General features: G+C 53.8%; 1 protein-coding gene across 2 annotated transcripts in view; it reads right to left on the bottom strand.

Moving 5' to 3' along the window:
- The window catches only part of MGLL (monoglyceride lipase), a 112,390-nt gene that overhangs the window by 989 nt on the left and 84,320 nt on the right, over positions 1-27,081 (bottom strand). For both annotated transcript variants that reach the window (XM_045990996.1, XM_045990995.1), the window contains exons 6-7: positions 16,761-16,850; positions 3,160-3,375 (exon numbers count right to left, since the gene is read on the bottom strand). In XM_045990996.1, coding sequence (XP_045846952.1) covers positions 3,160-3,375; positions 16,761-16,850 — 306 coding nt within the window. The remainder of the gene's footprint in view (positions 1-3,159; positions 3,376-16,760; positions 16,851-27,081) is intronic.

Raw genomic sequence — 27,081 nt, 5'->3', positions numbered from 1 at the left:
CCATCCCGTTCCAGCACTCCCTTTCTTAAATCAGCTCACACCCTCCCTTGACTCTCTTTCTCTCTCCAGCTACAGACCCGTCTGTGCCTCCATCTCAAAAGGGTGATTTCCACTCTCTGTCTACACATCCCCGCCTTCCATCTGGTGCGCGGCTTATTCCATCCTCACTCTCACTCCCACCAGCCCTCAGGAGTGTTCTTGGCACGGGCTCCAGTGACCTTCACATTGCAGGAGTCAGGGAACACTTTCTGCTTTCACATGATTTGACTTCTCGGCGTCATTCAAAAGTTGGCCAGCGTTAACCTTCTAGAAACCCTCTCCTCTTGTGGTTTGCACGGATTTCTACCCTCCTGGTAGTCTCCCTGCCTTGCCAGCAGCCCCTTCTCAGTCTAGGCCTACCCATGGCCCTGCCGACCTCTGTGGGCTGCTGTGGCCCACAGGCGTGGCCGTGGCCCTCCTCCTCCCTCCCTGGAGTAACCTCGTCCCGTCTCGTGATTTGAAAACCATCCATGTGCTGGTGACTCAGGAATTTTTCTGTCTCCAGCCAGACCTCTTTCTGAACTCTAGATGCGTATATCTGACTGTTGATTTGCCATTTCCAGTGGGACTGCTAATAGGCACCTCCAAATTTCCGATTTTTAATACTGTGGTAAGAAACATAGCATAAAATTTGCCATCTTAATAATTTTCAAGTGCATAGTTCAGTAGTGTTAAGTATATTCACGTGGTTGGGCAAGAGATCGCTAGAACTTTTTCATCTTGCAAAACTGAAACTCTGGCCCCATTAAATTCCCTCTCCTCGTTCCCCACTGCCCTGGACAACCACCATTTTACTTTCTATTTCTATGGTTTTTTGACTACTTTAGATATTGCATACAAGTGCAATTATACAGTACTTTTTCTTTTGCAATTGGCTTATTTTACTGAGCATAATGTTCCCAAGGTTCATCCACGTTGTGACATGAGTCAGAATTTCATTCATTTTTAAGGCTGAATACTATTCTATTGTTGGTCTGGACCACATCGGATTTATCCACTCGTCCATCGATGGACACCTGGGTTGGTTCCACCTCTTAGCTACTGTGAACAATGTCTCTATGAACATGGATGTGCGAGTACCTTTTAGAGACCCCACTTTCCTTTCTTTTTCCAAGTTTTCTTTCTTTCTTTCGTTCTTCCTTTCAAGCTTTCTTTCCTTCCTTCCTTCCTTCTTTCCCTTCTTTCTCTCTCCCTCCCTCCCTTCCTTTCTCTCTCTCTCTTTTGAAAGCATGGGGGGAGGGCAGAGGGAGAGGGAGAGAGAATCTCAAGCAGTCTCTGAGTTGAGCGCAAGGCGGGATCCCACCACCCTTTAGATCATGACCTGAGCTGAAATCAAGAGTCAGATGCTTAACTGACTGAGCCACCCAGACGCCCCGGTCTTCTTCCGAATTTCTATTGGGACTCTCTAATAGGTAGCTCAAAATGAAATTCTTGACACTCCCCAGATCTCTCTCCCATGTTACCCGTCTCAGAACACATGCCGCGTCTCCTCACTGTGCGAGCCCCGCCACCCGGGACTCGCCCCCGGCCCTCTATCACCATCCCTCCCAGCCGGCTCCCGCCCTCCACTCGTGTCTCCACAGGGCAGCTGTGAGGCCACCTGGAGAACTGAAGTCAGCGCAGGCCACTCTCCAGCCCCAGACACTCCAGTGGCCCCTCGTGGATCCAAGAGAAAACATCCTGACTCTCCAGGGACACACGGGACAAGACTCCCCTTCCTTGCTCGGCTCACAGACCATGGTCTCACCAACTGGGGGTCTTTGTGCACGTTCTCCTTCGGTCTGGAATGCTCTTGTGCCATCCTCCTGCGCACCCCATCCGAAGTACGAGCTACACCACTGCCTCTGGTCACCCAGCCCACCCCTGGCACCGACCCCCTGCCTCATCAACCCAGTCAGATTTCTGTTTATTGCTCATTCCGCTGGGATGCAGGCCACATGGGAGAGGACTGGGCCTGTGTATTCCCCAGACCTGGCACAGAGTAGGCGCCTGTGAGTAGCTGAATTCATGATTAACCGAGTAGTCTTCCTGGCGCCAAGGCCAGGGTGGGCCGCGGGAGGCTCCTACTTTCGGGCCGCAGGCCTGCCTGCTTTTTCACGCCCCCCACTCCGGGCAGGAGCACCAGCCAGCCTTCCTTTCCCTTTTCTCCTTTCTCTTCATCCACAGACCCACATCTGCTGGTTGGTGTGGGCTGCGGTCTACGCTTCCTAATGGTGCGAGGGGAGCACCTGACGGCTGGTAGGGATGAGAGCATCCCTGTCGGCAAGGTGCAGGGAGGAGAGGGCCAGGAGCTCGAGCCGAGGACCTGAGTTCGAATCCCGACTCTGCCACTCAGTAGGTGTGGAATCTGTGTGACTTGTCTCCTCTCCCTACAAGCCCTGGGTGCAGGGCCCCCACATGTGGTGGCTGGGGCTGTGGTATCACGGTCAGACGTGTCTGCTCAGGAATGCACCCCGGGGCCGTGTCTGTCCAACCAGCCACGGAGAGCCACTTTCAGGAGCAGCCATCCCCTGACGGTACCCAGCAGGCACTCCTCTAGCTGGGGCTCTTCCCAGTTCCGGCAGGCAAACAAGATGGGCACATCTCAACCCCACAACGACATGTGCCGTTGTGAAAGCTACTCTGGGGTGGTCCCTTGTGGCTTGTCGTGTCTGACATGGCGCGGCTAAGCCACAGGTGCTGTCCCCTCTGCGGGACATGCTCTTAAAGAATCCCTCACAGACCGGATGCCAGCAGGACCCCTGCCCCTGTGTGCTCAGAGCCCCCGGTGGTGGCAGCTGGGCTGGGACTGCTGCTGCTACTTCGGAAGGCCAGCACATCAGAGGGCCGGGCAGAACACGGGCCCTTGACCTCGGTCAGGACAGAGCTGAAGACACTCGCCTGGGGGCCTCTTGCTCAGTGCCTGGCTGCAGGTGCTCTTCCGGAACTGCTAACTTCTCCGTGTTCCCTCCTCCTTCCTTTCAAGCTCGGTCACGAGAGCGGTCAGCTAGTGGCTCACGCACTCCCTTAGAATTACAGATCCCTGGGATTCCTGGTGCTCATTCCCGGGGCGGGGGCCGGGGCCAGCAGTACCACCTTCCCCCTGCCGGGGGGGATCGGTGCGGGGGGGCAGCTGCTCACCTTGAGCGTCTTGTCCTGGCTCTTGGCGGACTCCATGAGCAGGTAGGCCCCTTTGCTGTCACAAAGGCGGTCGGCAGAGCCCTGGAGCAGCAGGAAGGGCAAGGTCAGCTTGGGGAGGGCCCGCTCCACCCGCGTGACGGCGTTGAGCAGCTGGATGCCGAAGCACACCTTCAGCCCGGCCCGGCAGATGAGCGGGTCCGAGTTGTAAAGGTCCACCTGCAGGCAGAAGACACAGATGTCCATCAGTCTGTGGCTAGGGGGTGGGGGCTTCCGGCTCAGAGAAGCAGATGGATTCCCCAGCAGTCTTCCTTCTGCTCAGGCCTGAACAGCTGGTTCCGTTCGGGTGAGCTGGGTGCCGAGAGCCGGCAGCGTGGCCGGCCCTTCCAGAACCCAGACCCGCGCTCCTGCCAGAGCCTCTTCTTCCGGGCTCTGCCGCAGTCCACATTCACATACGTGCCCGCAGCCTGTTCCACAGCACGCACTGGTCACGCAAAAGCGTAAGCAACGTCCTATTGTTTGCTGTGACGGCTCTGAAGATGTTCTGGTGTTAGCTTGTGTGGATTTGGTTTTCTTCCCTGACTTAGTGTCTGCCCGGCTGGAGCGGGTGAGGAGCCCACGTGAGCGAGGCTTGTGGGAGGGGTCCTGAAGGCACGCGGGAGCAGCGAGCCTTGCGGCAGGTCTGGGGTCCAGAGGTTGCCTGCTGCCCTGACTAGGAGCCTGTTGACCCCCTCACCATGTCTGTGCCTTCGTGGGATGTACCTGGAGGCAGGTCCTCCCTCCTAACCATCAGCCCACTGGACCTGACCCTGACACCCTGTTCCCTGTTCATGGCTCCTAAGCCCACCCAGTCTTTGGTGGGGCAGCCCCGGAACCCTGCCCTGCTCTCTCTAGCCCAGATTACTTTCTGCCTTGACTCCTTCTGCCTTTGAGGGGACAGTGAGCTGCCTATTCCCTATGGCCTGAGATGGGGTATCTGTCAGAAGCTGGAACTCTTTGAGGCCCACAGAGGCAGGTGGGAGACCACAATGCCCCTTCACTCACTTTCCTCGTCCTTGCCAACAGGATCTTAGCTAGTTGGAGAAGTGCCATGCGGTGTCAGGACTGGGTGCCTGACAGAGGGGCAGAGAAGCCACGGGGACAAGAGTCCAGGAACAGTGGTCTCGTGAGGTGCCAGAGTGTCCACGGTGTTCTGACTCTGATTCTCTGAACAAGGGGGCTCCATCTCCCCTTCCTCACTATCCCCTACAGGGCCTGGGCCAGAATCCTGGATCCGTGCCAAAGGGGACAGGCTGTCCTGGGTCAGTGCTGGCAACTCCGGACTCCTCGCATGCTGGGGACTGAGCACAGCAAACCAGACCATTTGTGAAAAGCCGCGCGAGAGGGATTAGCCACTTCCTGCAGCTGAGCTGGTGCGACTCTTGCAGGGCTGGGCCATCTGTCTGGGGCAGGGTGGGGACAGTGCATGGCCACAGCAGGGGATCAACAGGGGTCTGTGAGGAAACCTCTTGGGGAGAGGGCTGTCGGGTCCACGAGAGCGCTCTGGGCTGAAAGTCTGTCTCAAACTGACGCTAACAGGAACAATGGCAACGGCAGCGCCCATGACCTGACACAAGACCCAGGGTGTCACATGCGGGATCACATTCGGTAAAAAGAAATAAGGACAGCTAACATCTATTTCTGAGCTCTCCCACCAGTTTGGCCATAGGTGCTCAACCCGTTTAAGCTTCACGACCTTCATAAGCACGCTGCGTGAAGAGGAATGGCTCTTGTGATCCCTGTTTTGCAGAGGAAGAACCTGTCGTTAGCTTCGCAATTCTTGTTCTCCCCTATAGAACCCCGGATGGGAACACTACCACTCAGAATAGAGGACTACATTTCCCAGCCTCCCTCTCAGTTTTGTGATCACGTGACCAAATCTCAGCCAATAGAAAGTGAGCACCAATGCCTGGTGCAACTTCTGATCAAGGCTTGTCTTCCTGTTGCCCCCTTTCCTCTCCCTACCAACGAGGGCAGAACACAGCAGCAGAAGGGGGAGAGGTGAGGCCACACAGAGGAGGGCTGCACCCTGGAAACAGCGAGCAAAAAGATGAGAGCCTTTGGCCGTGAGAAGTCCCTGTGCAGAGAAATGAGCCTCTCTCCTATTAAACCCCTGCTGTTGTGGTCTGGTCCTGGCAGGCTGATGAGCCCAGGCTAGCCTTGTTCCATGTGATCCTGCAGGACTCTGCTGCCAGGAATGTGTGCTAATGTGAGCACAGGGCCAGAGCCCTTTATGTCCTTCCCAAAGCCGCCTGACAACTTGCCCTGCGACCCAGACCTTCCTGGGCATGCGAGGGCCCTGGAGGAGTCTGTTTAATTGCTCTGACAGTCCAAGTGTCTTCCTGTCACGTCTTCCTGCCTCCTTTTTCCATGTCTTGATCACGTAGGCCCTGTTTACACAATGGTCTATTATGGGCCCAGGGAAGGAACTAGCAGATGTGTTGGGGAAAGGGCAGGCCCTGGTGTGAACCTGGGTGGAAGCCGAGGGGCAGAGGGAAACTGGGACCAGGAGGGAAAGGAAGACCATATCATGCAGAAAAACTGAGGCTCAGAGGGCCCAACACTCCCTCCCTCCCCCCAAGTAACCATTCTGGCCCAATCCTGGCAGACTTTGTTTTTTGAAAGCTTAAGATCTAAATCTTCCCAAAGTCCCCCTTTTGGGTGGGAATGTGTCCTGTCACCCCCAGGAAGGAGAGGGACAGGGGTCTCCCTCCTACACCAGTTCCAAGCCCTGAACACCGGTCAGGAGAACTTGCCCATTCAAAAATCAGAGACCAAAGAGTCAGTCCCAATCAATGACTTACTGTAGGATTCCATTTCCATGACATTCTTGAAATGACAGAATGAGAGAACAGGTTAGTGGTTGTTAGGGCGCAGGAGGGGTGAGGTGAGTGGGAAGTGGAGTGGATGTGGCCATAATGGGCAAAAAGAGGGATACTGTGGTCATGGGGATGTTCTGGGGCTTCACTGTATCAATGTCAGTATCTTGGTTATGATACTGTCCTATGGCTTTGCAAGATGTCACCACCAGGGGGGACCTGGGTAAGGATACCTGGGATCCCTCTATTGTTTTATTTTTAGAAGTATGTATGAATCATAATTATCTCCAAATTAATTAAAATAATTAAAAACACATACGAGGGCGCCTGGGTGGCTCAGTCAGTTAAGCGACAGCCTTCGGCTCAGATCATGATCCTGGAGTCCCAGGATCGAGTGGCTCCCTGCTCAGTGGGGAGTCTGCTTCTCCCTCTGACCCTGCCCCCCTCACACTTGCTCTCTCTCTCTAAAATAAATAAATAAAATCTTTAAAACACACACACACACCAAAGAACCAGTCTTTGGTACTCTCTCTCGCACCCAGCTCCCTCTGTTTTTGGACCACAGCTGGTCCTGCCAGCTGAGAACAGTGTCTGCTGGGAACATAGCAGCCAGAGGATGATCTGAGTCCACGGGACTGAATTCCTGCTCCAGACGAATGACTCCGGGGGCACCTCCACTGCCTGAGACTTGAAGTCTCAGAACAACATAAGGAAGACCAGAGGAGTGAGGCCTACCAACCTTGATACCTCCTAGCTGTGTGATCTGGACAAGGCTCTTCTCTCCTAGACTCAGTTTGCCAATCTTGTGAAATGGGATGATAGTAGAAGTGCCTTGGGAGATTCAGTGAGATGATAAAGTCCCAGGGCCAAGCCCAGGGTCTGGGCCACAGTGGTGGAGATGATGTGTGGGTGGCATCTGAGTCTGACACTGGGAAGCAAGGAGAGGAGAACCGCTCTTTGCTGGAAGCAGAACAGCGTCTGCTTCAGAGACCCCAACCCACGAGGTCTCGGATGAAGCCCTTCTTCTTCCTGGGCCTTAGTTTCCCCGTAGAGGGGACCTCAAAGATTCTCCTTGGGTTGTAAGTCTGATAAGCTGAGAGTACTTCTCTGGCCTCCTGGGTGTGTGTAGTGACCTCTAGCCCCTCGCTGTTTTCTGAGGCTCTGGGGGCTGTTAGCAAGGTTGAACCTGACAGCCAGGGAGGGATGTGGCCACTGGGACTTCTGACTTCTGCACATAGTGTCCCTGTGGGAAGAAAACTTTGCCCCAAAGCACAGTAAATATAGCTGCAATCCACAGCTGGGAGTTTTCTTAAACTTTTGGTCGAGCAGATTCTAGGCCCCACCCCTACCCTCAACTCTCTTGACCTATTTTTAGAAAATCAGTTCTGTGATGAGAAGCTGAATTCATTTTTGATTAGAATTATATTAAAAATAACTCACATACTGAGCCCTTAACTCTGCCCCAGATGTTATATTAAGTGCTTTTCTTGTATTTGCTCATAGAAACTTCTCAGGAACCCTATGCAGGGACTAGTATTATTACCGCCATTCTATACGTGAGGAGCCCGAAGCTCAGAGGGACTAGATGACTCACCCAAAGTTACACAGCAAGGAAGGGGCAGACCAGGGTAAGAACATAGGCCACCGGGCTCCGTATAAGCCTTCTTAACCACTCGGGCTAGGCTCCCTGTCCAGAGAAGAGAAAGCACAAGTGGGTCTTGTGCACACAGATGGCCAGGAGTTGTAGAGGTGGCCCTCCACAGAGAAGGAGGGGGGGGGGTCCTTGGTGAGGACCAGAAACCTCCAGGCTGAGAGAGAATGAAGTGACCTGGTGGGTCGCAGAGATTGCCTTCCTTCATGGGCTGCCGAAGGGGATGGGGGGCACCCTCGGGGCTCAGACCCACATGACACCATCTCCCAGTGTAGCCCCACAGTCCCAATCTCCTGCGATTTCCCCTCGGGTACCTACAGATGTGTCTACAGCTGGGCTTTTTTGATCCTCCTTCCCTTGAATCCCTCCCCGTTCCTCTGGAAGCCTTACGCTTCCACCCGTGCTTTAGAGCCCAGCCATCCAGTGATCCCCACCTCCTTCCTCCATTGTTTAGGTCTCTGTTAATCCATCCGTTCTCTTCACAGGACAAATCAGAGCACCTTCTCTGGCCTGCCTGAGAGAGAGAGGGCATGGCAACTCTATCCAAGTGATCTTTAGGAAACCCTGGGGAGCCTAAAATGGACTGGCAGGTCTTTGCAGAGGCAATCCATTTGTGTTCCACATTTGTCTGGAATGGTAGGAGAAGCGATTTGTAGCGGGGAAAATCCTATCCTCTGTGCACTGGATTTCCTCTCCCATCTCTGATGCTTTTCCAGCCTGATGCTCTTTATCTCACCGATGTTTACTCTGCTTTCAGGTCTCTGGGAAGACTTCACCTCTCCAGGGAGGTCTTCCTCCCCAGGCTCTTGGGCTCATGGCCCCCCACCAGCCCCGCATGTGCCCCCAACCATGGTCAGGTGTTTGGGCGCCTTGCACACAAGCATGGGCCCTGGGGGGCAGACACTGGGAAGATGAATGAATGAGTGAGCCGACCTTCCTCCACCGGCCCAAGAAGCAGCATTCTGGACCCTGGGTGGCAGCTGGGAACCTCTACTGCCGGCTCGCTGGCCCACAGCTGGCAGAAGGGCTGCTCCTGTCCTTCCTTCCTGTGCCCATCTTCTGTGCCTACTACTGGGGCTGCCCCTGACATTTCCAGTCTCCAGAATTCCCCTTCCCACGTCCTTCATCCTGTCTGCTGGGGAAGCCTTGTTCCCTCTTGGGGGCAACAGTTCAAGTGTTTTCTGCCATTGACGGAGGCCCAGACACCGTTGGGGAAACTGGCACTTCTGTCCCCGAGTCTCCTGTATCTTTAATGACATATGTGGTAATGATAGCTCCCAACCCTGGGGCATGGACACTGCACTAGACTGCACTCCCAAGGGGCCGGAGGATCAGTGACACTGAGTGGGTTTCCAAGGTCATGCTGGGGCGCAAAGAAAGAGACAGGCTCAGGGACCTGGGTCCAGACTTAGGCCTTGTTGCTGGAAAGCTTGTGCTCTCCCCATGGAGCTTGCTGCCTGCCTCTTCGTCCTCTACCAGAACCACTGGTGTCCCTTTCTGTCCCTGGGACCATAACCCCAGAAGACAGGGTGGCTCATCGGTATTCCCAGCCTCTGGCTCAGGGCCTGGCCCGAAGCAGAGGTTCCAAGGGAGTTTGCTGACCTGACATGCCGCTTGCAGGATGGCAGAGGGGAGATGGGGGTCTTGCCTAACTTGCCTCCCCAACTCAGTCAGTTGACTGAAGGCAAGCCCTGTTCACCAGGATGCCCAAGGCTATGACTACTGGAGTGGGTGCCCAAGTTTGGTGCTTGAAGTTCTTGAGTTAGCCAAGAACCACTAGAAATAAGACACTTCCGTTCCATTGTGGGTGTAAAAAGGATTAATTGGGATCAGCTTTTGTGGATGAGTTACCACTTTATCAGAAGCATATGAATTATCGAACATTCTTTCCCAAGAATTACTTTTTCTATTAAAGCTTGAATTCGTGGACATTCTGGTCTCTGCCTTTGGAGCCATGAGCCAGGCTGGCAGGTCATGACCCTGGGCCTGTGGGTGCAGGTGGTTTGCACAAACCCAGCATGAGCGATAGACAAACAGCCCTGCTCGCTCCTTTGGAGTGGGGATCCCTGAACTGTGACCTCCGAAACCCAGACACAGCTTCTGAGTGGTCACCAAAAGAAGGGGACAAGCAGCTACCATATTCACCACCCAGTCACACTGGCCACAGCCACCTTTTCAGAGGCCCGGGGACTGACTAAACGGTAAGGGGAATAAGAAAGCATTACAGAGATCTCACAAGACCAACTCCCTAACGGCTGGTCACAAAATAGCAAGATAGGTGATCATGAGTCTTAAAATCAAAAGTTGGAGACAACTAAGGAAATCAGAATATGGTCTAGCTAGAGGATGGGGTAGGGAATTCCTATCATTTTTCCAGCGTGTGATAATGACATAGGGTTATGTGTAAATATCCTCCTTCTGGTTCCTTCCTCTTGGGCAACACAGGCTGAAGTACTCAGGAGTTTAGGATCCTGGTGTCTGCAACGTAAAGTTTCCAAAAGGTTCAGCCAAAACAGCGTATCCACTTCCTGACACTGGACTGGGCAATGATTTCTTGAATATGACATCATCTTCTGATGTCATATTCATCATATGACACCAGAAGCATAGGCACCATAAGAAAAAGGTAGGTAAATGGGACTACATGAAAATGAAACCCTTCTGTACATCCAAGAACACTACCAACATAGTAGAAAGGCAAGCCACAGGATGGGAGACAATACTTGCAAATAAGATACAGCCTTAGGATCTAGAATATGTAAAGAGCTCCTGCAACTCAACAACAACAAAACACAAAAAGCCTAATTAAAAAAAAGAAAAGAGGTCTTGAACAGACGCTTCTCCAGGGAAGATACAGAAATAGTTGATAAACACATGAAAAGATTCTCAACATCATTAGCCATTAGAGAAATGCATAAACCCAAAAGTATCAAAAGTAGGGTCTCGAAGAGATATTTGCACACCCATGTTCACAGCAGCATCACTGACAGTAACCGAAAGGTGGAAGCCACCTAGGTGTCCATCAATGGACAAATGGATTAATAAGGCGTGGTCTGTGTGTACAATGGAATATTATCCCACCCGATAAAGACCGTTGTGACACCTGCTACAACATGAATGAGTTTTTTGAAGAAATGGTGCCAAGCGAGATAAGCCAGTCACAAGAGGACACTTACTATATGATCACAGTCATACAAGGGCCCTAGAATAGTCCAGTTCATAGTGACAGAAAGTAGGATGGTGGATGCCAGGGCCTGGAGAGGACGGGGAACAGAGGATTACTATTTACTCGGGACAGAGTGTCTGTTTGGGAAGATGAGAACGTTCTAGATATGGTGGTGGTTAAGGCTGAATAACACTGGGAGTGTAATTTATGCCCCTGATCTATACATTTAAAAATGGTTAAGATGGTAGGGGCACCTGGGTGGCTCAGATGGTTAGGCATCTGCCTTCGGCTCAGGTCATGATCCCATGGTCCTGGGATCGAGCCCCGCATCGGGCTCCCTGCTTGGGCAGGGAGTCTGCTTCTCCCTCTCTCTCCCCATTGTCCCCCTCTGCTAGTGCTCTCTCGATCTCTCTATCAGATAAATAAATAAAATCTTTAAAAAAAAAAAAAAGGATGGTAAATTTTGTGTTCTGTATATAGTACCACAATAAATTTTTAAAGAGATAAAGTAGGTATCATACTGATGTTTTCATATTTAAGCATGGATTCAACCAGCACGGCGGAAGCATGGATTCAACGAGCACGGCGGAATATTTCCAGCTGGTGGATCTTGAGGAAGAGCCTTATACTACTTATACTATGGGTGAGCCTTACACTACCACGGGGACTTTTCTGTAGGTCTGCAATTTTCCATGATTTAAATTGGAAGAGAAAGGTCATTTCCCCACACTCCCAGGTTTTAGGTTCTTTATTTGGTTTCCCTTTGCCAGTGGAAGCCAAACATCCCTCAGGTAGGCCTGGGGCAGGGAGACCCCCGTGGGCAGAGTCCACTGTTCAGAGCTTGTGTCTGCCTGGATCATTTCATGCCAAGGCTTGGCAAGTTGGCTGCATCCAATCCTCGCGTGAATGGGGTTGAGATCTTTGCTCCCGTGTGGCTTGGAGGTAACGGAGTGTGTTCTGAGAGAGCGAGGCCCAGGGGTATTCCTATGCGAACCCAGCCAAGCACTTGGCTTCTTTCTTCTTGGATCACGTGAAGGTACTTGGGAGAGAAGCCGCAGGGTGGGGAGAGCACCTCGTGGTCTCTGGTCTGGCTGGCAGCTGGGACGACCCCTGACGGTCTCCCTGCCAACTCACTGGCTTGTCCATTGCCATTTGAGCTGCTGCCCAGAGGAATCTGCCTCTCTCAGAGTTGGTGGCAGAAGGAGAGCTGTGGGCAGCAAGCACGCGAGGGGGTGGGGTGGGTCAGGCGCGCGGACCCCTCGTGTGCAAGGGCCCCGGACCAAGCTAGATTCAGCCCTGTGCTCCCTGCGGGGCACTCCCATATGGACACAGACATTCCAAGAGACATTCTAACAGCCTGGTTTTTTGTTTTTTTTAAGGTGTTAGTAAATTATTAGCTGCTTCAAACAGAGAAGTCCTCTGCGGGGCACGGGAGCTAGGAATGATGGAGAGTCACAAAATAAAATCAGCTCACCAAACCGGGCATACCCCGGGCATAAAACAAGTTAATAACCAGTTTTCAGAGGGGTTTTCTGTGGGACGCTGTGTCCTGGGGACAGAGTGGGAGGCTGGGCCTATCTTTAGCTGTGGGGACAATTAGTCAAAAGCCTTGGTGATGGCCAAGTTTTCCAAACCCAGGCGGGAGCCATCCAAGGGCCCTGGGCATATAGGGCCTCCCCGCAGAGGGGGTGGGAATCACGCGGGCAAGAGGGGCAGGGGAGCCTCACCCTCAGCGTGGGGGTGCCTCTGAAATGCCGGGCAGGGGTCTGGGGCAGCGCCCCCCACCCCCAGGAGGAAGGAAAGGAAGAGAGCTGGCCACCGCTAACAGCAATCCGGGTGCCTGGAACCCACCATATGGCCCCACTGGCAGGAGCGCCGGCAGCCAGGATGCGCTTGGAGGGCAGCCAGCGTATTTATAGAAAACAGACATGGTCCCGAAGACAAATCGCCTCCATGTACACACAGTGGATGCCCCTCGCAGAGGGGATGATCAGAATCACAGCCCGGTTTCCTCCCAGTCTCCACCCGCTCCACAGGCAGGATGGAACTCAGAGACAGCAGGGTCTACTGCACGTGTAGAACTGGGGGGTTATCTGTGGTTTGAGGGTGTGAGGAGATCGTCAGCAACCTCCTCGCTTTACCTCTTGCCCCAACATCCTTGGCCGGAGAACTATTTAGAACATTCGAGGCTTTTCAGAGTGGGAGGGATTCATCCCATTGTGAAAACCCCATGACTGAGGGTGGTAAGGTGACTACGTCAGCATTCCAATGTTCTGGCCAAGGATGCTAAATGTGTAGACAAACACCAAAAAATGCCCAAGTGGCAACTTCTTTGTTCTCAGGATTTTTTTTGTGCCAAGGGCACTTGGCTCAGAGTAGAGAGATCTGGGCTCAAATCCTTACTTAGTAGCTGTGTGCCCCTGGGGAAGTGACTTGCCCTCTCTGGGCCCACGCTGCAAAGATCCAGAAACTGGTAGCAAGACTGACTTCCAGGAGCTGTGGCGGGATGCAAGGGCTCCGGTGTGTGACTCGGAAGAAGGCTACGACGGTTGCGCACTGGCTGGTGTCAGGACAATGATAAGGCCTTCGGGGCTGTATCCCCAGAGGCTTCGCACCTGCTGGGAGAACGTGTCTCCATGGGCTGGCTAGTGGCTGTGCCGTGGTGTCATGCTGACAGGCCTGGGCGGCTTGTGAGAACACTTGCCACAGCAAAGCCCAGACGCACGTTGGGCTTTTGACACTCAAGACAACAGAGCCGCCTGCTTCCCACAGACACTTCCAGATCTTCCAAGAGCCTCAGCCCCTTCCCCTGGGTCCTGCTTTAGTGAGCTTGTTAGGCGAATGTCTCTTTTCTTTTTGGGGCTTTTATAACTGCAGGGTTCCATGAGAAATATCTTAGCTAAAGATGTGCCTTAAGACACCCTGATGTTAGATCCGGGGAGGTGCCTTTTCTGAACATATTTTCCCCCTGGGCGTTGCTATTTTTAAGGCTCAGCAGAATGTTCAAAGGGAGTCTCAGAGCAGCGATGAGCGAGGGGCCGATTCTCTCCGCAGAGGAATGGAAACTCTTGTCCTTGTTTATTTCAACTGCAGTCCAGCCTTCAGGGCGGACAGGCTACCTCCCTTCCTCTGAGTTTCCCAGCAGGGAAATGGATTAGCATTTCTAAAGAATCACCCCTTCAGCCCGACCACTCAGAAACCTGAGAAATGAGGGTGCGCAGCTGCGGGGTGCGGTGCGGGCTGGACGGAGCAGGGAGGGAAGAGCCTGCTTTGCTCTGTGTTCACACGACTCCCGGTTTCTGTAAGGCCTTCAGCGGAATTTTCCATGATCTCAAAAATGAGATAAAAGCTCTGAAATTTGCTCCTTTTAAACAAAGAGGTTTTGGAACTTCGTTATCTCCCCCCCCTCCCCTCCGCCTTTTTGCCCAAGTACCTTTAGGTGGAAAGATAAACAATTTGAATTTGCACCTGGACGTTTCATCCCAAAGAAGTCAAAGGGAGTGGGCTCTCTCTCTCTCTCTCTCCCTTATTGTTGTGCCAGCACAGCTGAGGCAAAGATAATTGGTTTTACTAGAGATTGCACATTCAAGCCATTATTCAGGATGCCAGCAGGTGCAGGAGACCCTGCCCCCTTGGGCCTCTGTCACAAAGTGAATCCTGCCCACAGGCCAGCTATTATAAGGGAGGAAAGAGCTTAGGGATTGTTGATAGTGGCTGGGAGGAGGCTGACAGGCAGGGGCTTCTCAATCAGATGGGTTCAGCTCTGGCCCTGATGAGTTGTGCCTCTCGGACAACGTAAACCCCTACTAAACCCCTGAGCCTCAGTCTCCTCATCTGTGAAATGGGGTTAATGTCAACCTCGTTCACACACATCAGGATTAGATCGAATAGCACGAGTTTGGCTTTTGTGTTTCTGGGTCCTTAAGTGGTGCCTTTTCGCTATATAGATTGGCCTTTGGAAATGAAATTTTTTTTCTTTTCTCAAATATTCTTTGATCCCGGTGGGCCAAATTTGGACCCAAGGTGCGGCTTTGGGAGGCACTGTGGGTTTTTAAAATGAATTAAAAATGTCAATTGAAGGTGGATGACGTGGGCAAATGGGACATCCCAGGGGCAGGGGGTGGTTGCCTACAGACCCTGCCATTCCCTAGGGTCTCTTGCTGGTGTCATTTACAAACAGGTGGCCCTCAGCTGTCTGGGAGTCAGACCTCTGGTCCACACTTCTCCCCATTAAGGCCGATCCACATTTAGTTGTCCATCCTCTAAGTGACTCAGAGGGCCAGGAGGTCACATTCTATAATGAAGCTACAACCTGAGTGCCCAGGTCCTGAGGAAACCCAGGAAGGCCACCGGAATACCAGAGCACCCCACTCCATTTTCCAGGGGTCTTGGGAAGCCAATGATTCCATGGTTTCCAATTCCTAAGGCAAGAGGGGAAACTGAGGCAGAAGAGTAGCAAAATGATTTGCTTAATCCTGAAGATGATTCCAGTGTCTTCCAGGTGCCCAGGGTTGCCTCCTGTGCACTGGCCATAAGCCCACCAGGGTCCCTGCCCCCACAGATGGACCAGGTGGAAGAGCACACCCACCCACGCTCTCAGGCTCGGTCCCTGCGGCAGACCTGCGGAGTCTCCGTCTGCTCACTCGCAGCCTGGGGCTGCCATGCGGCAGGTGAGCTCCCAGCACCTGGCCGACACCCAGTCAAAGGCAGAGTACAAGGTGCAGGACTTCAGCTAGACGCCAAGTGCACCGGCTCACTGAGCAGTCTCTTAATAGACCAACCCAAATCTCTGGGGTCTGGGACTATACTCAGACCCAGTATCTCAGGTACATGAGTAGACCTTGACTTGTCCCTGCTGACCTTGGTGCCTGGTCCTGGAGGTGGTGACATTAACCGGATGGCACAACCTCCCAGCCTCTTTCTCTCAAAGCCACCTGGCCTTTTCTTAGCTCCTTTCAGCTGGTTTTGCTCTTACAGAGGGTAAGAAGGTAACAGCTCTGCTTGGGGGGCCGTGATGGATTTCTGGCAGGGCAGTGGCTCTTAGGAGAAGGGGTTCACGAGGTGCCTTGTGATCTGACCTCAGTTCACCCCTTACTGGTCACCTGCTGCCCTCTCTGCTGTGGCCAAACTGAGCTATTGACTGGTCTCCAAGCGGGCCATCCTCCCTTCATGCCAGGTCTTTCTCAGCACAGTTACTATTGCCGGGAACCCTCTTCCTCGGAACGTCCTCCAGCTCCAGCCCTAGCTCCCACCTCCCAAGCCACGGACATAGGACTTTTGGCCTGGCCCGAGTCCAATCTGTTACCATCATCCCAATGAGTCCTCCAGGAACTGCCCCTCTATACACTGAACCCATGAGCTTGGGTGGGGTGAACACCACGCCTTTTCCTGGACAGTAAGTCAGGCCTGGACAGTCTGCCAATAAAAATCCGCCCTGAGATGTTTGTTGGCTTCTCAACAAACCGTCTCTCTGCTGGGGGTGCTTAGGTAAAGCCGCTGGTGGCCTCTTCGCTGCCACACTCCGGTAAAGTTCGCCGGCGAGTGAAGCCAAGCCGGGGGACTGGAGAGCTGGGGAGAGGTGGTCGGTGAATAAGACTTTTGAGTCCCTACATCCAGCCATGCCTGAAGCCTTTAGTTCCAGCTATCAATAAATACCTCTTTTTGCGTGAATCACTTCGAGTTGGGTTTCTGTCACTTGCGGCCACAGGAGACCTGGCTGGTTCCCACAATTTCATCTGATTTGCTCCTGTCCCTTCCCGCCCAATTCTGAAGCCACATGGCACCGCACGCATCTTCACGTCTCCATCACTTCACACAGGGCCTCGGCGAAAGGGACGGAACCACCACTCAGCTTTCCCACAGAGCTGCTGCCTTCAGCAACGCCCACCCCCCCCACCCCCCCCCCACCCCGGTTTTCAGAAAGACTCACCTCCGTCTTATTCCGAGAGAGCACGCTGGAGTCAATTGGGCCCAGGGACAGGTTCGGCAGGACAAGGTTGAGAACTTTCGCGGCGAAGACCTAGCAGGGAGGGGGAAACAAGGGCTGTGAGTTCGGTGGCATCCATGCCCAGCTCTGCCCACAGGACAGTTTACCATAAATTAAGGAAAGTGTCACCCGAGCTGAACATCAGCCAGGCCCGCTTCCCCGGGCTGCACACCCCGGGACTCTGCCTGCTCTGATTCAGACAACTTCCGGTTAGTCTGGCTCCGATCTGTGCCGCGGGGGAGCCGGGCGGGAGGCGGGCCACCGCAGCTGATGGCAGGAAGGCCATGTCTATTTTTTGCCTATTCTGGATCCTGTGTGGCCGCCCTCCCCGCAGTCACTCATCAGTTGTGGTTTGGAATTCTTTGCGGGCGCTGCCTAGCTGAGGTCTTAGGCACGAGTCCCTTCTCTGAGGTACCTAAAAATACAGAGCAGGAGCAGAACCACCCAGATCACCTGTGAAGCGGGATAGCTCAGAAGATCCCAGAGAAGCCTGCTCTGATAGGGAAGAATCTGTGGATTGCCTTGGTTTGTCTCGGAGGGAGACAGAAATCGTCACCAGCTTGATCAGGAGATGCGTGGCAGAGGGAAAGAGACCTGATTTGACCCCCGGCTGTGCTGTCTTGCACACTTGGGTGCGAGATCAGAGCATCACGGAGCCCCCATTCCCTTAGCTGTCAACGGGGACCTTGGCGTTCCCCCAGAGGACCACCGTGTGCTAAAGCACCTGGCACATAGTAGGTGCTTAGTCCGTGCTCCCTGAACTTGAGCCCGATGCAGGGATGAGCCGCGCCTCCCCACCCGTCTCTCCTGCAGGATCTGGTGTTTACCCAGGAAGAGTGTGAGCCTGGATCTCACACTTCTCCCCGCAGAGGGGAGCTGTTCTCGTTTCTGCACTGGGCACAGACACTCAGGGGGGAGAGATGCTATTTCACAAGTGAGCTGTGACTTGCTGAAATTAGAATCGCAGGGAAGGTGGCGAGCAGTGAGTTCTCAGTCTTTGTGGAAGGCGCACATCATGGAGCCGAGAGGTGATGTCCCCTCAGTACCCTCGGCGGGGGTGAGGGCACTCACATCTACTGAAGGACAATCTTTGCTGTGTCGCATACAGCCGTAGATGCTCAGATTTTTAATCTTGACACAGAGCCATGAGGAAATGGGCTCAGCCGTGCACCGCGCGGCCAGCTGGGATGGGGACGACGGTCTGGGCGGCACTGTGCTTTCCCCTCACACCACTGGCCTTGGTTATTCTCTCTCCATATGAGTGTTAAGTGGGGGCCTGAATTTCCTGTGGGTGACCACACACGGCTGCCATTGGGGATCTCTGTGGAGTCACTTGCTGGACTCCCCTACCCACTTGACACTCAGAGCTATAAAACATCCTGTGTCCTCGGGCTGTACAAGCTGGATGTCCTCTCACAGGGCTAGCAATCAGGCAGAGAAGAAAAAAGGGCTTTGCTCTTGAAGGAACACAGGTGCACCCAGCCACTCTGAGGTCCGCACGGTCAAGTCTCCATGCTTCAGGAAAAGATGGGAGCCCCCTGCCTGGAAGACCAGCCTCGCTCTTGGCACCCCACGCCTGGGGTCCAAGCCAGCGATCCCCAAGCATGTTAACTCACTGCTGTCAACGCACCGGGCACCACGCAGCACCCTGAGCTGACGTGTGAGAGTCTCGTGGAGAAATAGAAGGGAATCCAACTGGGAGCACCGGGGAAGGGCCTGGACTTGGCCATACGGTGTGCGGCCTCATGGGATGGACAGGACCTGTGGGGCAGGGCTCAAGTGTCAAGGCGGGGTCGTGGAGCAGCCCCGCAGATAAGCGCAGGACCGGGATGGCTCAGAGTCTGGAGACCTCTCCCAAAGGAGAGGGTTTGGGTGTTTTCAAACGTCTATGAACTCCGGGAATTGGAGGCTCCTCTGGGAACCTAAATTCAGCAGTTGGGATGTATGCTTCTAAAGGTTAAGGACAAGTTTAAATGAAGAGCAAATACAGCGGATGAACGTGTGGTCACACAAGGCAGGGAGGCAAGTGCCGTGCCCTCTGGTCCCCACTGGGGTCCGACTGCTTCAGGAGGGTGGAGGACTCCGTGGGACTTCTTTCCTCCAGCAGGACTGGCCCAACGGCGACACTGTTGGGGAAGGACTTAATGCGTAGCCCAGAGCTTGAGCAACTGTCATCTGGACATCTTGCCGTCCTCAGTGACCCTTGCCATGGCTCCCGGAGTGCGCCTGAGGGCTGATGGTTGATGGTGTGTGGCCCTGCCATGCCTTGGAATCATCAGACACGTTTGGCCTATGTGCCGGTCTGGTCTGGCCCAGCGTGCTCAAGGACACCGCTGTCTTCCCGCCCTTCAGTTTCCTACCCATTTCCGGATTAGATGGCAGACAGCCAGGGAAAGGCCTGGGGGCATACCAGCACCACAGCCAAGCCAGCCTCCAGCGAAGTGAAGGAGGGAGTCCACACAGCCTCCGTGCCAGCACTCCGAAGACCACCACCAGATTTCTTGTTCACCACCAATTTACGTTTTGTGACCATCACCCGATTCTGCATGGACCTGGGCACACGGGGGCTGGCCAGGGGTGAGGAGACAGACTTACCTTCATCTTCGAAACTATGCTCTCGCCACTGCTGCTTCTTAAACCAAAACATTTATGCCCCAAAGTACCAGACCCCACTTCCAGGAGAAGATGCTGAGAGTTTAGGTTTGACGAGGATCAGAAAAGCAGCACAGTGGCTCAAACCATCCTTGCTCTGGATTCACAGGGCAGAGGGAGGGGACAAGAGGGCCAGGAAGGGCTCCACCTGCAGGAGACGGTGACAGTCCTCTCTCCTAGAGAACACTTTTCTTTCTCTTAACAGAAGAACTTTCTACAGCTAAAGGAAACTTTTAGGGAAAGAGTTTGGAAGAAAAAGAAAAGAAGAGCGCCATTTCTGGAGAAGTGTTTGCTTTGTACAAAATGAACAAAGCCAGGGTGCCTGGGGGGCTCAGTCGGTCCAGCGTCTGCCTTTGGTTCAGTTCATAATCCAAGCGTCCTGGGATCGAGCTCCGCATCCGGCTCCCTGCTCAGTGAGGAGCCTGCTTCTCCCTCTCCCTCTGCTCCGCCTTCTCCTCCCTCTCACCACACTTGTGCATGCAGTCTCTCTCTTTCTCTCTCAAATAAATGAAATCTTAAACAAATAAACAAGAATCCCAAAATGAACAATGGCAGGGTTTGGTCTCTGGAGGAAACTAACCAGTTACAGCCAGACCAGTCGGCCGCCGTGCCTCCCTCTTCCGAGTACAGTGAGCCAAGTGCTCCCTCCCGCAGCTGCCAAAGGCCTTTTCCCCAAAGAACAAGGAGGAGGAGACAGGGCAAGGGTGCACGGGGCTCAGGACGGGAGGTGGCAGGTGGCGGGGCCAGGATGTGTCCAGCCATATGCGTCCCTTCACAACGGCACACAGGCAGGCAGCAGGCACTCTTGTTCCTCGAAGGGAGCTGGCGCTGGTGGGTTCAGGATGGGCAAATGTGCCTACAAGGACCAGCTCATGACAACAGGACTCCAGCGCTGGAGCAACAGGAATGGGTGATTTAGTCCCAAGCACAGATGAGGGGGCAGACCCTCCGGGAAGGCAGGCCACAGACACTGTGGCCTTTTCTCTCTTCAGCCTGGTTGTGTCTTGGCATTCAGTTCTGCAGGACGTCACCCTGAGAACAGAAGGGTCTTGACGCCGAGAGATTGCTAAGCCGTGGATGTGAGTTTGCACCAGGGAGAGTCTGCGGAGACTCTCCAACACACCATTCATGGGACAGGCCCAGGGAGGGAAGACTGTGAGGGAGACTTCTTGACTTTAGGGGTTCCCTGGAAGCGACGTGTGGCACCCTGCCTTCCCAGGAAGAGAGCACTGTTGTTGGAGCGTGCTGGTCCTTCCATCCTGTTAGTGTACGGGCACGGGCACGGCACTCCCAACCCACCCTCCAACTTCCTGATACTTCGTGGCCTCCCTGCTCTAAGTGTGGTCCTCAGACCAGGAGCCTAGCAGCCCCAGCAGCTGCTGGGGACTCTGGTCTATGGGATCCAGGTCTGCATTGTCACAGGACCCCAGGCAGGGCAGTCTTGTGTCCCGTGAAGGTTGCCCGGCAGTCCCCTGCTCTGACGTTTCTCCAGGAAATGTCATAAATGCCTCTTCCCGGGACCCTCCCTGAGAGGTTCTGATGCAATCAGCCTGAGGTGGGGCCCTGGCATCCATTAATTTTTTGTGTGTTTGTTTGTTTTATTTTTAAGCTCCCTTGGTGATTCCAGCGATCAGCTGGAGTAGACAAAGTGTTCCTGTCCCATCCTGGTTTGGACAGGGTTGGGGGTGGTGCAGGATCTCTCTGAAGGGCACACTGCCCTTTGGAAGGATGCCGTTTGGACGGCCCTGACCCTCGGCTCTTTTTCTGAGCTGCATGCTTAGTTTCACACCACATTTCTAACAAGACGCAACTGCGTAGAGGCAAATCTTTGGATGACAATAACGTGGCTTAGAAAAAAAGAATTAGGTGCTTAGCCTCTTCCCCACATAAAAAAAAAAAAAATCCAAGACGGTTGCAGGGGCAGGATGCTTGAAACAGGTGCAAAAGATACCCCCTTTCCCTGCTGTTCTTTTAGGGGTTGTTTATTCCGTTAGCCTAGAGGCTGAAGGGGAGGAAAGGGTGAGGCAGGGCTGAATGAATCAAGCCTGGGCAGCGGGTTGATTGTAGTGATGCAGAGAGCCAGAAGGGCTGAGATGGGGGTATGAGGTGAGGAAGGGCCACATAGTAAGGAAAGAGTCGGGGTGGAAAGGGCCTGACACAGTCCATACCCTGAGAACCAAATTTGTTCAGGCTGCCCGGGTAGGTTCTGCTTCATCCCACCATGATCTCCTTAAGCCTCCACCATCAGTCTCTCTAAGCCTCCACCATCGGTCTCCCTAAGCCTCCACCATCAGCTGGGAGAACCCTCCGCCGCCTTCAGGGGAAGGCAAGAGAAGCCAGCAGAGGCACCAGGGAGAGGTGCAGCTCACCCATGAAGAAGTTGGAATCAGACAGAATAAACTTCTCGTTGCCAGTTCGCTCAGGCTCTTTGGATAATCCTGCAGGAGTGTGGAGAGAGCCTTGGATCCAGCTCCAGGGAGGGGTGACCCCAGACAGCCCCCCCTGAGGTGAGATTCCCCCTTCAAATCATGACCCTCGCAGGCTGAGTCAGGTTTGTGCCACCCAGTGGTGCGGACTCAGCAGGGACCCCAGGTCTCATCACCGGAGGGTAATTTGGGGGCAGACTTATAATGGGCCCCAAGTTGCCAGCCCTCCAGCCCCAGAAAGAGGAGACTGAGAGCCAGGCAAATTTTGATTCAAACTCTGGTTCTGAATCACCAAAGAAGGCTGTGGTCCTCAGTTTCTTCATCTCTCAGATGGGGATAATGAAACAAACCTCGAACTGTTGCTGGGGAGGTTACCTGAGACCTGGTTTCCACAGAGTTCCTCCCTAATTGCCCTTCTGGCTTCTGTCCCCAGGAGAAACTCAACCAATTCTCCTGGACTGACTGCAGAGAGAGCACCGCCAATGTGTTCCAGAGTGATGGTTTGCAACAAGCATCACGGTCACAGCTAGAGCCCTGAAAACTATTGCACCCCCCAAAAAGAATGACTCTCCCAGAAGCGAGGTCCACCTCCCGATGAGCCAAGGACCAGAGTGTGTCATGGCCCTTGACATGCCCTTGGGCCATTCCTGGATGAAATGCTGAGCCCATCACTTTAAATACTAGTGACGTGCGCAAATGCCTCTATTGATCCAAAAGGTTTTAATGGCTCCCTAAGATCATTTTGAAGCTTCTGCAGCTGATGAAAGACTTGACATGAGGGAGGGAATTATAATCATGATCTTCTAAAGTGGCTCCGGCAAGCCAACTTGTGCGAAAGGGGGCCAGAGAGCTAGGCCTTCTGTGAGGGTGATATCCGTGCAAGGGTCAGCCCAGAAACTCTCGGGGGCGGGGGGGGTGGGGGGTGGGGGTGGGGAGGAACGCAGCCTCAGGCCAGCGGAGACTAGAAAGTGCCTTGTGCCTTTTCTGTATGCCGAGCTGGGAAGGGGGAGCAGCGGCTCACCGCTGTCTGCCCTGTGGCTGACCTACAGCAGGGGCTCCCCAAAGACGTGTTTCTTGAATGCCAAGCGTCTAGAAGTCTGAACCCCCAGCTATGACAGCTCAGGCACCTGCAGGACAGAGGTAACACCCCCTATCCCCAGGCACAGCCCAGCTGCCAGATTCATGGGCCAGTTCATGACTGTAGTTAAGTCCCGGTCCCTGGGTCTGACTTTACACATGAGAAAGAGAGGCAACCCCCCCCCCCCCCCGCCCCATTGCCTCCAGTTCCCTCCACCCCCAGTGCCCAGATTGTCCCCGGGGCCTTCTGGAGCCTGGTGACTACAAACAAATGAGAAGGCGTGCAAGTCAAGGGCAGCTAACGCTGGCAGGCATGCTTTGGGGTGAAAGGGAGTATCTTGCCTCGCTCACCAACCGGGGCTGGGGCACAAGCTGACCTTGAGCAAGACAATTGGCCCCACGTTCTTGTCTGTGAATTGGTAATGACTTTCTCTCCTCACTGGGTGGTGGTGGAAAGGAACTGAGATGGGGACAGCTCATGCACTGAGGGCCTGGTTGACCTCAGCTCTCTCCTCTCTACTTGGCCAGGTGCCTGACTGACAGGGAGTGGAAGCATCTGGAATTGGGCGGACTCCTGCGTCCCTGACTCTGGATCCCTGGGGACAACCTCCAGGCAAGAGGCAAAGAAGATCATTTAGAAGATTGCCTTCCTGGCAGGCTGAGCTCCCCCCCCCACCCCCACACCACCAACAACCCCAGGCACTGCCCAGGGGGATTTCGGGTGTTCCTCTTCTCCCCCACCTAGAAAAGTGAGTGGTTCTGCACCCCACCCCACGTTCCTGCCTGCTATCCCCGGGGCAAGGCCAAGTGAGGACACCCGAGTCTCGCTCACACACCCACCTAGCTGGGCAGCCCAGGGTTTCACCTCTGCTCCCTGGGAAGGACTCCAGCTCTGCACGGCCCCCCGGGTGTGGGACGTGGAGAGAATCCCCAGGAAACGGCCTTATAAGCAGCTGAGACTGGTTCTGATACACTGGCTATTGTTTCCAAATTTCTCCTGTGGTCCCTTCCCTTGTGCAATCACATTCTAAACACAGACAGTGTTTGGGGACCAGACCCCTGTCCTCCTTGTCTGTCCTCCAGGCTAAACATACCCCAGCTTGTGGAAGAGGGAGTGTGGCGCTAAGACCAGCTATGTGCAGGTCTGGTGGGGTGCGGTCTGGCATGGGGATCCAGTGTTCCTACAATCCAGGGGGTAGGGACTGTCCTCTTCCAGTTCCTGTCTGTACTCAAAGCTGTCCACTTTGACAATTTGGAGTTTCTCTCCAGCAGGAGTTTGGTGCCAGGAAACAAACCACCGGCACAGTCCACTGGGAGGAGGGACGAGGCCAGGACTTGACTTTGCCCTCTGTCCTGGCCACGGCAGGGCCCCTCTTCCACCTCAGTCCTCTCAGGCGGGAGTGGTCTCTGGGAAGCCATCGCTCTTGGAGGTCTGTAAGGGAGACCTTACCTATTCCAGGACCTAGCCTGAACTATTCCAGTTAATGTTGATGGGATTAACTATTCCTGAATCCTGAAGGAGCCGCCAGCGGTATCCAATGCTGAGTAAAACAACCAAACTAAAGGCAAACCCACAAAAACGAAGCCAGCTGAAAGAACAAAGCCTGCCGAAGGCGCAGAGAGGGTATTCTCTTTCGTGTAAAACACAGCAACGAGTGGCACGTGCCCGTGCGTCCCAATAGGTGGAGGCTCCGGCTGCCGGCCTCCACCGGGCAGAGAGACAGCCAGCTGTCTGTCCTCTCCTCATCTTCTCAAGTTTGAACCCTGTGAATGTGTTATTCTAACAGTGTTTAAATTTTAAACAAAGGTTCTCCGAGAGGCTTTCAGGAAGGTCGTCGCACTAGACTAGCTGTGTACAGGGTAATCCAGTCACCCCGGGGGCGGGTAGGCAGATGAATCAGGGACTCTGTCAGTCAAAATTGCCCAAGACCCAGGGGCAGCAACAGATTTCGTGGTGGGGAAGATGTGTCCTCAGGTCTGGGGGCAACAGGAAATCCAATTTGTCTTGGTTAATAAGAGCAGACCAGCACCCCCCAGGGACGGCTGGTTCCTGATTTGACAAGGTGATCTATTAGCACAGGGCTCCGAGAGGTCACGCCGGCAGCCTTGCCTGGAAGTTCCACGTCTGCTAGAGACTCTGTTGGGAAGCCTTGGGGCCCGTCTCTGGGCCCTGCTGCCATGAGCCCCTCATGCATTTTATCTGGAAAGCCCCAAGGTCTCTGGCTTGTCTCTAAGAACGTCCACATCAGAAAATACCTATTTTCTTCTCTAGGGAAACATCCTAGAGGGAGAGTGGACAGCCCCGGATTCAGATCAGTCAGGCAAGTTGTGTGATCCTGGCAGGGCACTCTCCCTGCCCAAGCCTCAGTGTTCCCATTCACAAAACCAGGTCACAACCTCTCCCGGGGGGCGATAAGGCAGAGGGAAGCAGGGCACATGCTGGGTGCTCACTGAACTGAGTACACCTTCCTGAGTCAGAGCACATGGGTGCCGTGAGAACTCCCTGCTCCACTGTGATCCTGGTCTTGCTCGTTCTACTTGGAAAAGAACCCTTGATGTGAGTGATTTGCCCTCATGCTATACAGTCGATTACAGTCGTGATGGGAGCCGTCCAGGAGGTCATGCGTCCTCTTGCCCATGTCAATGACCAGGAAGTAGCCCGTCTGGGCATTACCTGTGGTTCTGGGAACGACCTTCATTTCTTTCCCTGTCAGGAAGAGGGTGGCTTGGGCCCACACAGCACTGAAATTTACTAATGACAGTTGCTTGCAACAAGTCAGTGGTGATTTCCTTCCAATGGGGCAAAATTCAAAGACGCGAGGCATCTCTGTTCTTCAGTGAATTAAGTAAATTGTTGTTCTCTGATTAAACTATCAGATAGTTCCAGGTTTCTCTGTGGCTCAGCCTGTCTCCATTTCTCTGTATGTAAAGGAAAGGCTCTCCACAGGACCTGCCCACCCATCTCTGGCCATGGGCTGGAGGAAACACTTTGAAAACATTCTTACAAGCCTTTATTCCCTGTCCTGTGCTCCTCTACTTGGGTCCTCAGGAGGATACTGGAGGTATCAGTGCTACCGGGCAATTATTTAGATGTCCTGCCGCCATTTGACAGTGAGGCCAGGGAAAGGAGGGTAAGCCACCAGCGGATGGCTGCCAGTTCCCCATGGCCCCATGACCCCCACCTCACCCTCTGAGTCCTTTGAGAGTCCTGACAACTGGCTCAGAGGGCAGCCCCACGGGCACTGGCATAAGATTAACCCTTCCCTGGGGATGCACGGGGTTGGGATTCTCCAACTCTCATTCACTTATGCTCTCTCTTAAACCTCAGGCCGCTAAAGGATAGGTCCAGAACATTCACAACCACGTTCACAGCAAGCAGTCCTGAGATGCCACACTCTCATCTCCCTTCTCTGAGACGAAGCACCTGTTCCGCTCCGAGGCAGTTCCGTGGGCCCCTGAACAATTCGAGGGCTAGGGGCGCTGAACCCCTGCCCAGCTGAAAACCAAATATAACGTTGACCCTCCCTGCCCGGTCCCCCGCCCACAAAACCCAACTACTAATAGCCTTCTGTTGCCTGGAAACCATAACATCAATAGGTGATTAGCACATATTTTGTATGTATTACATAGCATACATTATATTCTTACACTAAAGAAATAATGTGATTAAGAAAATCAACAGGAAGGAAGAAAGAAAATCGTAAGGAAGAGAAAATATATTTACAGCCCTCTATCTGTTGAAAGACATCCATGCATGAGTAGGCTCATGTAGTTCACACCTGTGTTGTTCAGAGGTCAACTAAATGTTAGCTCGTGGGCCGTGTCCACACCACGCGGAGCCCCAGAACCGAGAGCCTGTCCATGCATGCCACTGCATACCAGTAGAACCGGGACAACAAAATGATGGCTCAAACAGAGGGATGCATCCTTAGAGCAAAGGAAAACGTGCTCCAGGCTGGAGGAGAGCTGCTGCTCAGTGGACCCCCCCTAAGTCACCACCACAGACGGCTGGCCGTTCCCCTCAGTGTATACTTTTGGCTCGAGCTGGCAAATAGTCAATGAAAATCAGCCCAGGCCCTCAACACAAACTGTTAACAAAGGTTATTTGG

The sequence above is a fragment of the Meles meles genome, chromosome 20, assembly GCF_922984935.1.
Source record: "Meles meles chromosome 20, mMelMel3.1 paternal haplotype, whole genome shotgun sequence".
NCBI classification, from domain to species: Eukaryota; Metazoa; Chordata; class Mammalia; order Carnivora; family Mustelidae; genus Meles; species Meles meles.
Note: the sequence above shows the minus strand (reverse complement) of the source record. Positions and strands in the feature narration are given on the sequence as shown.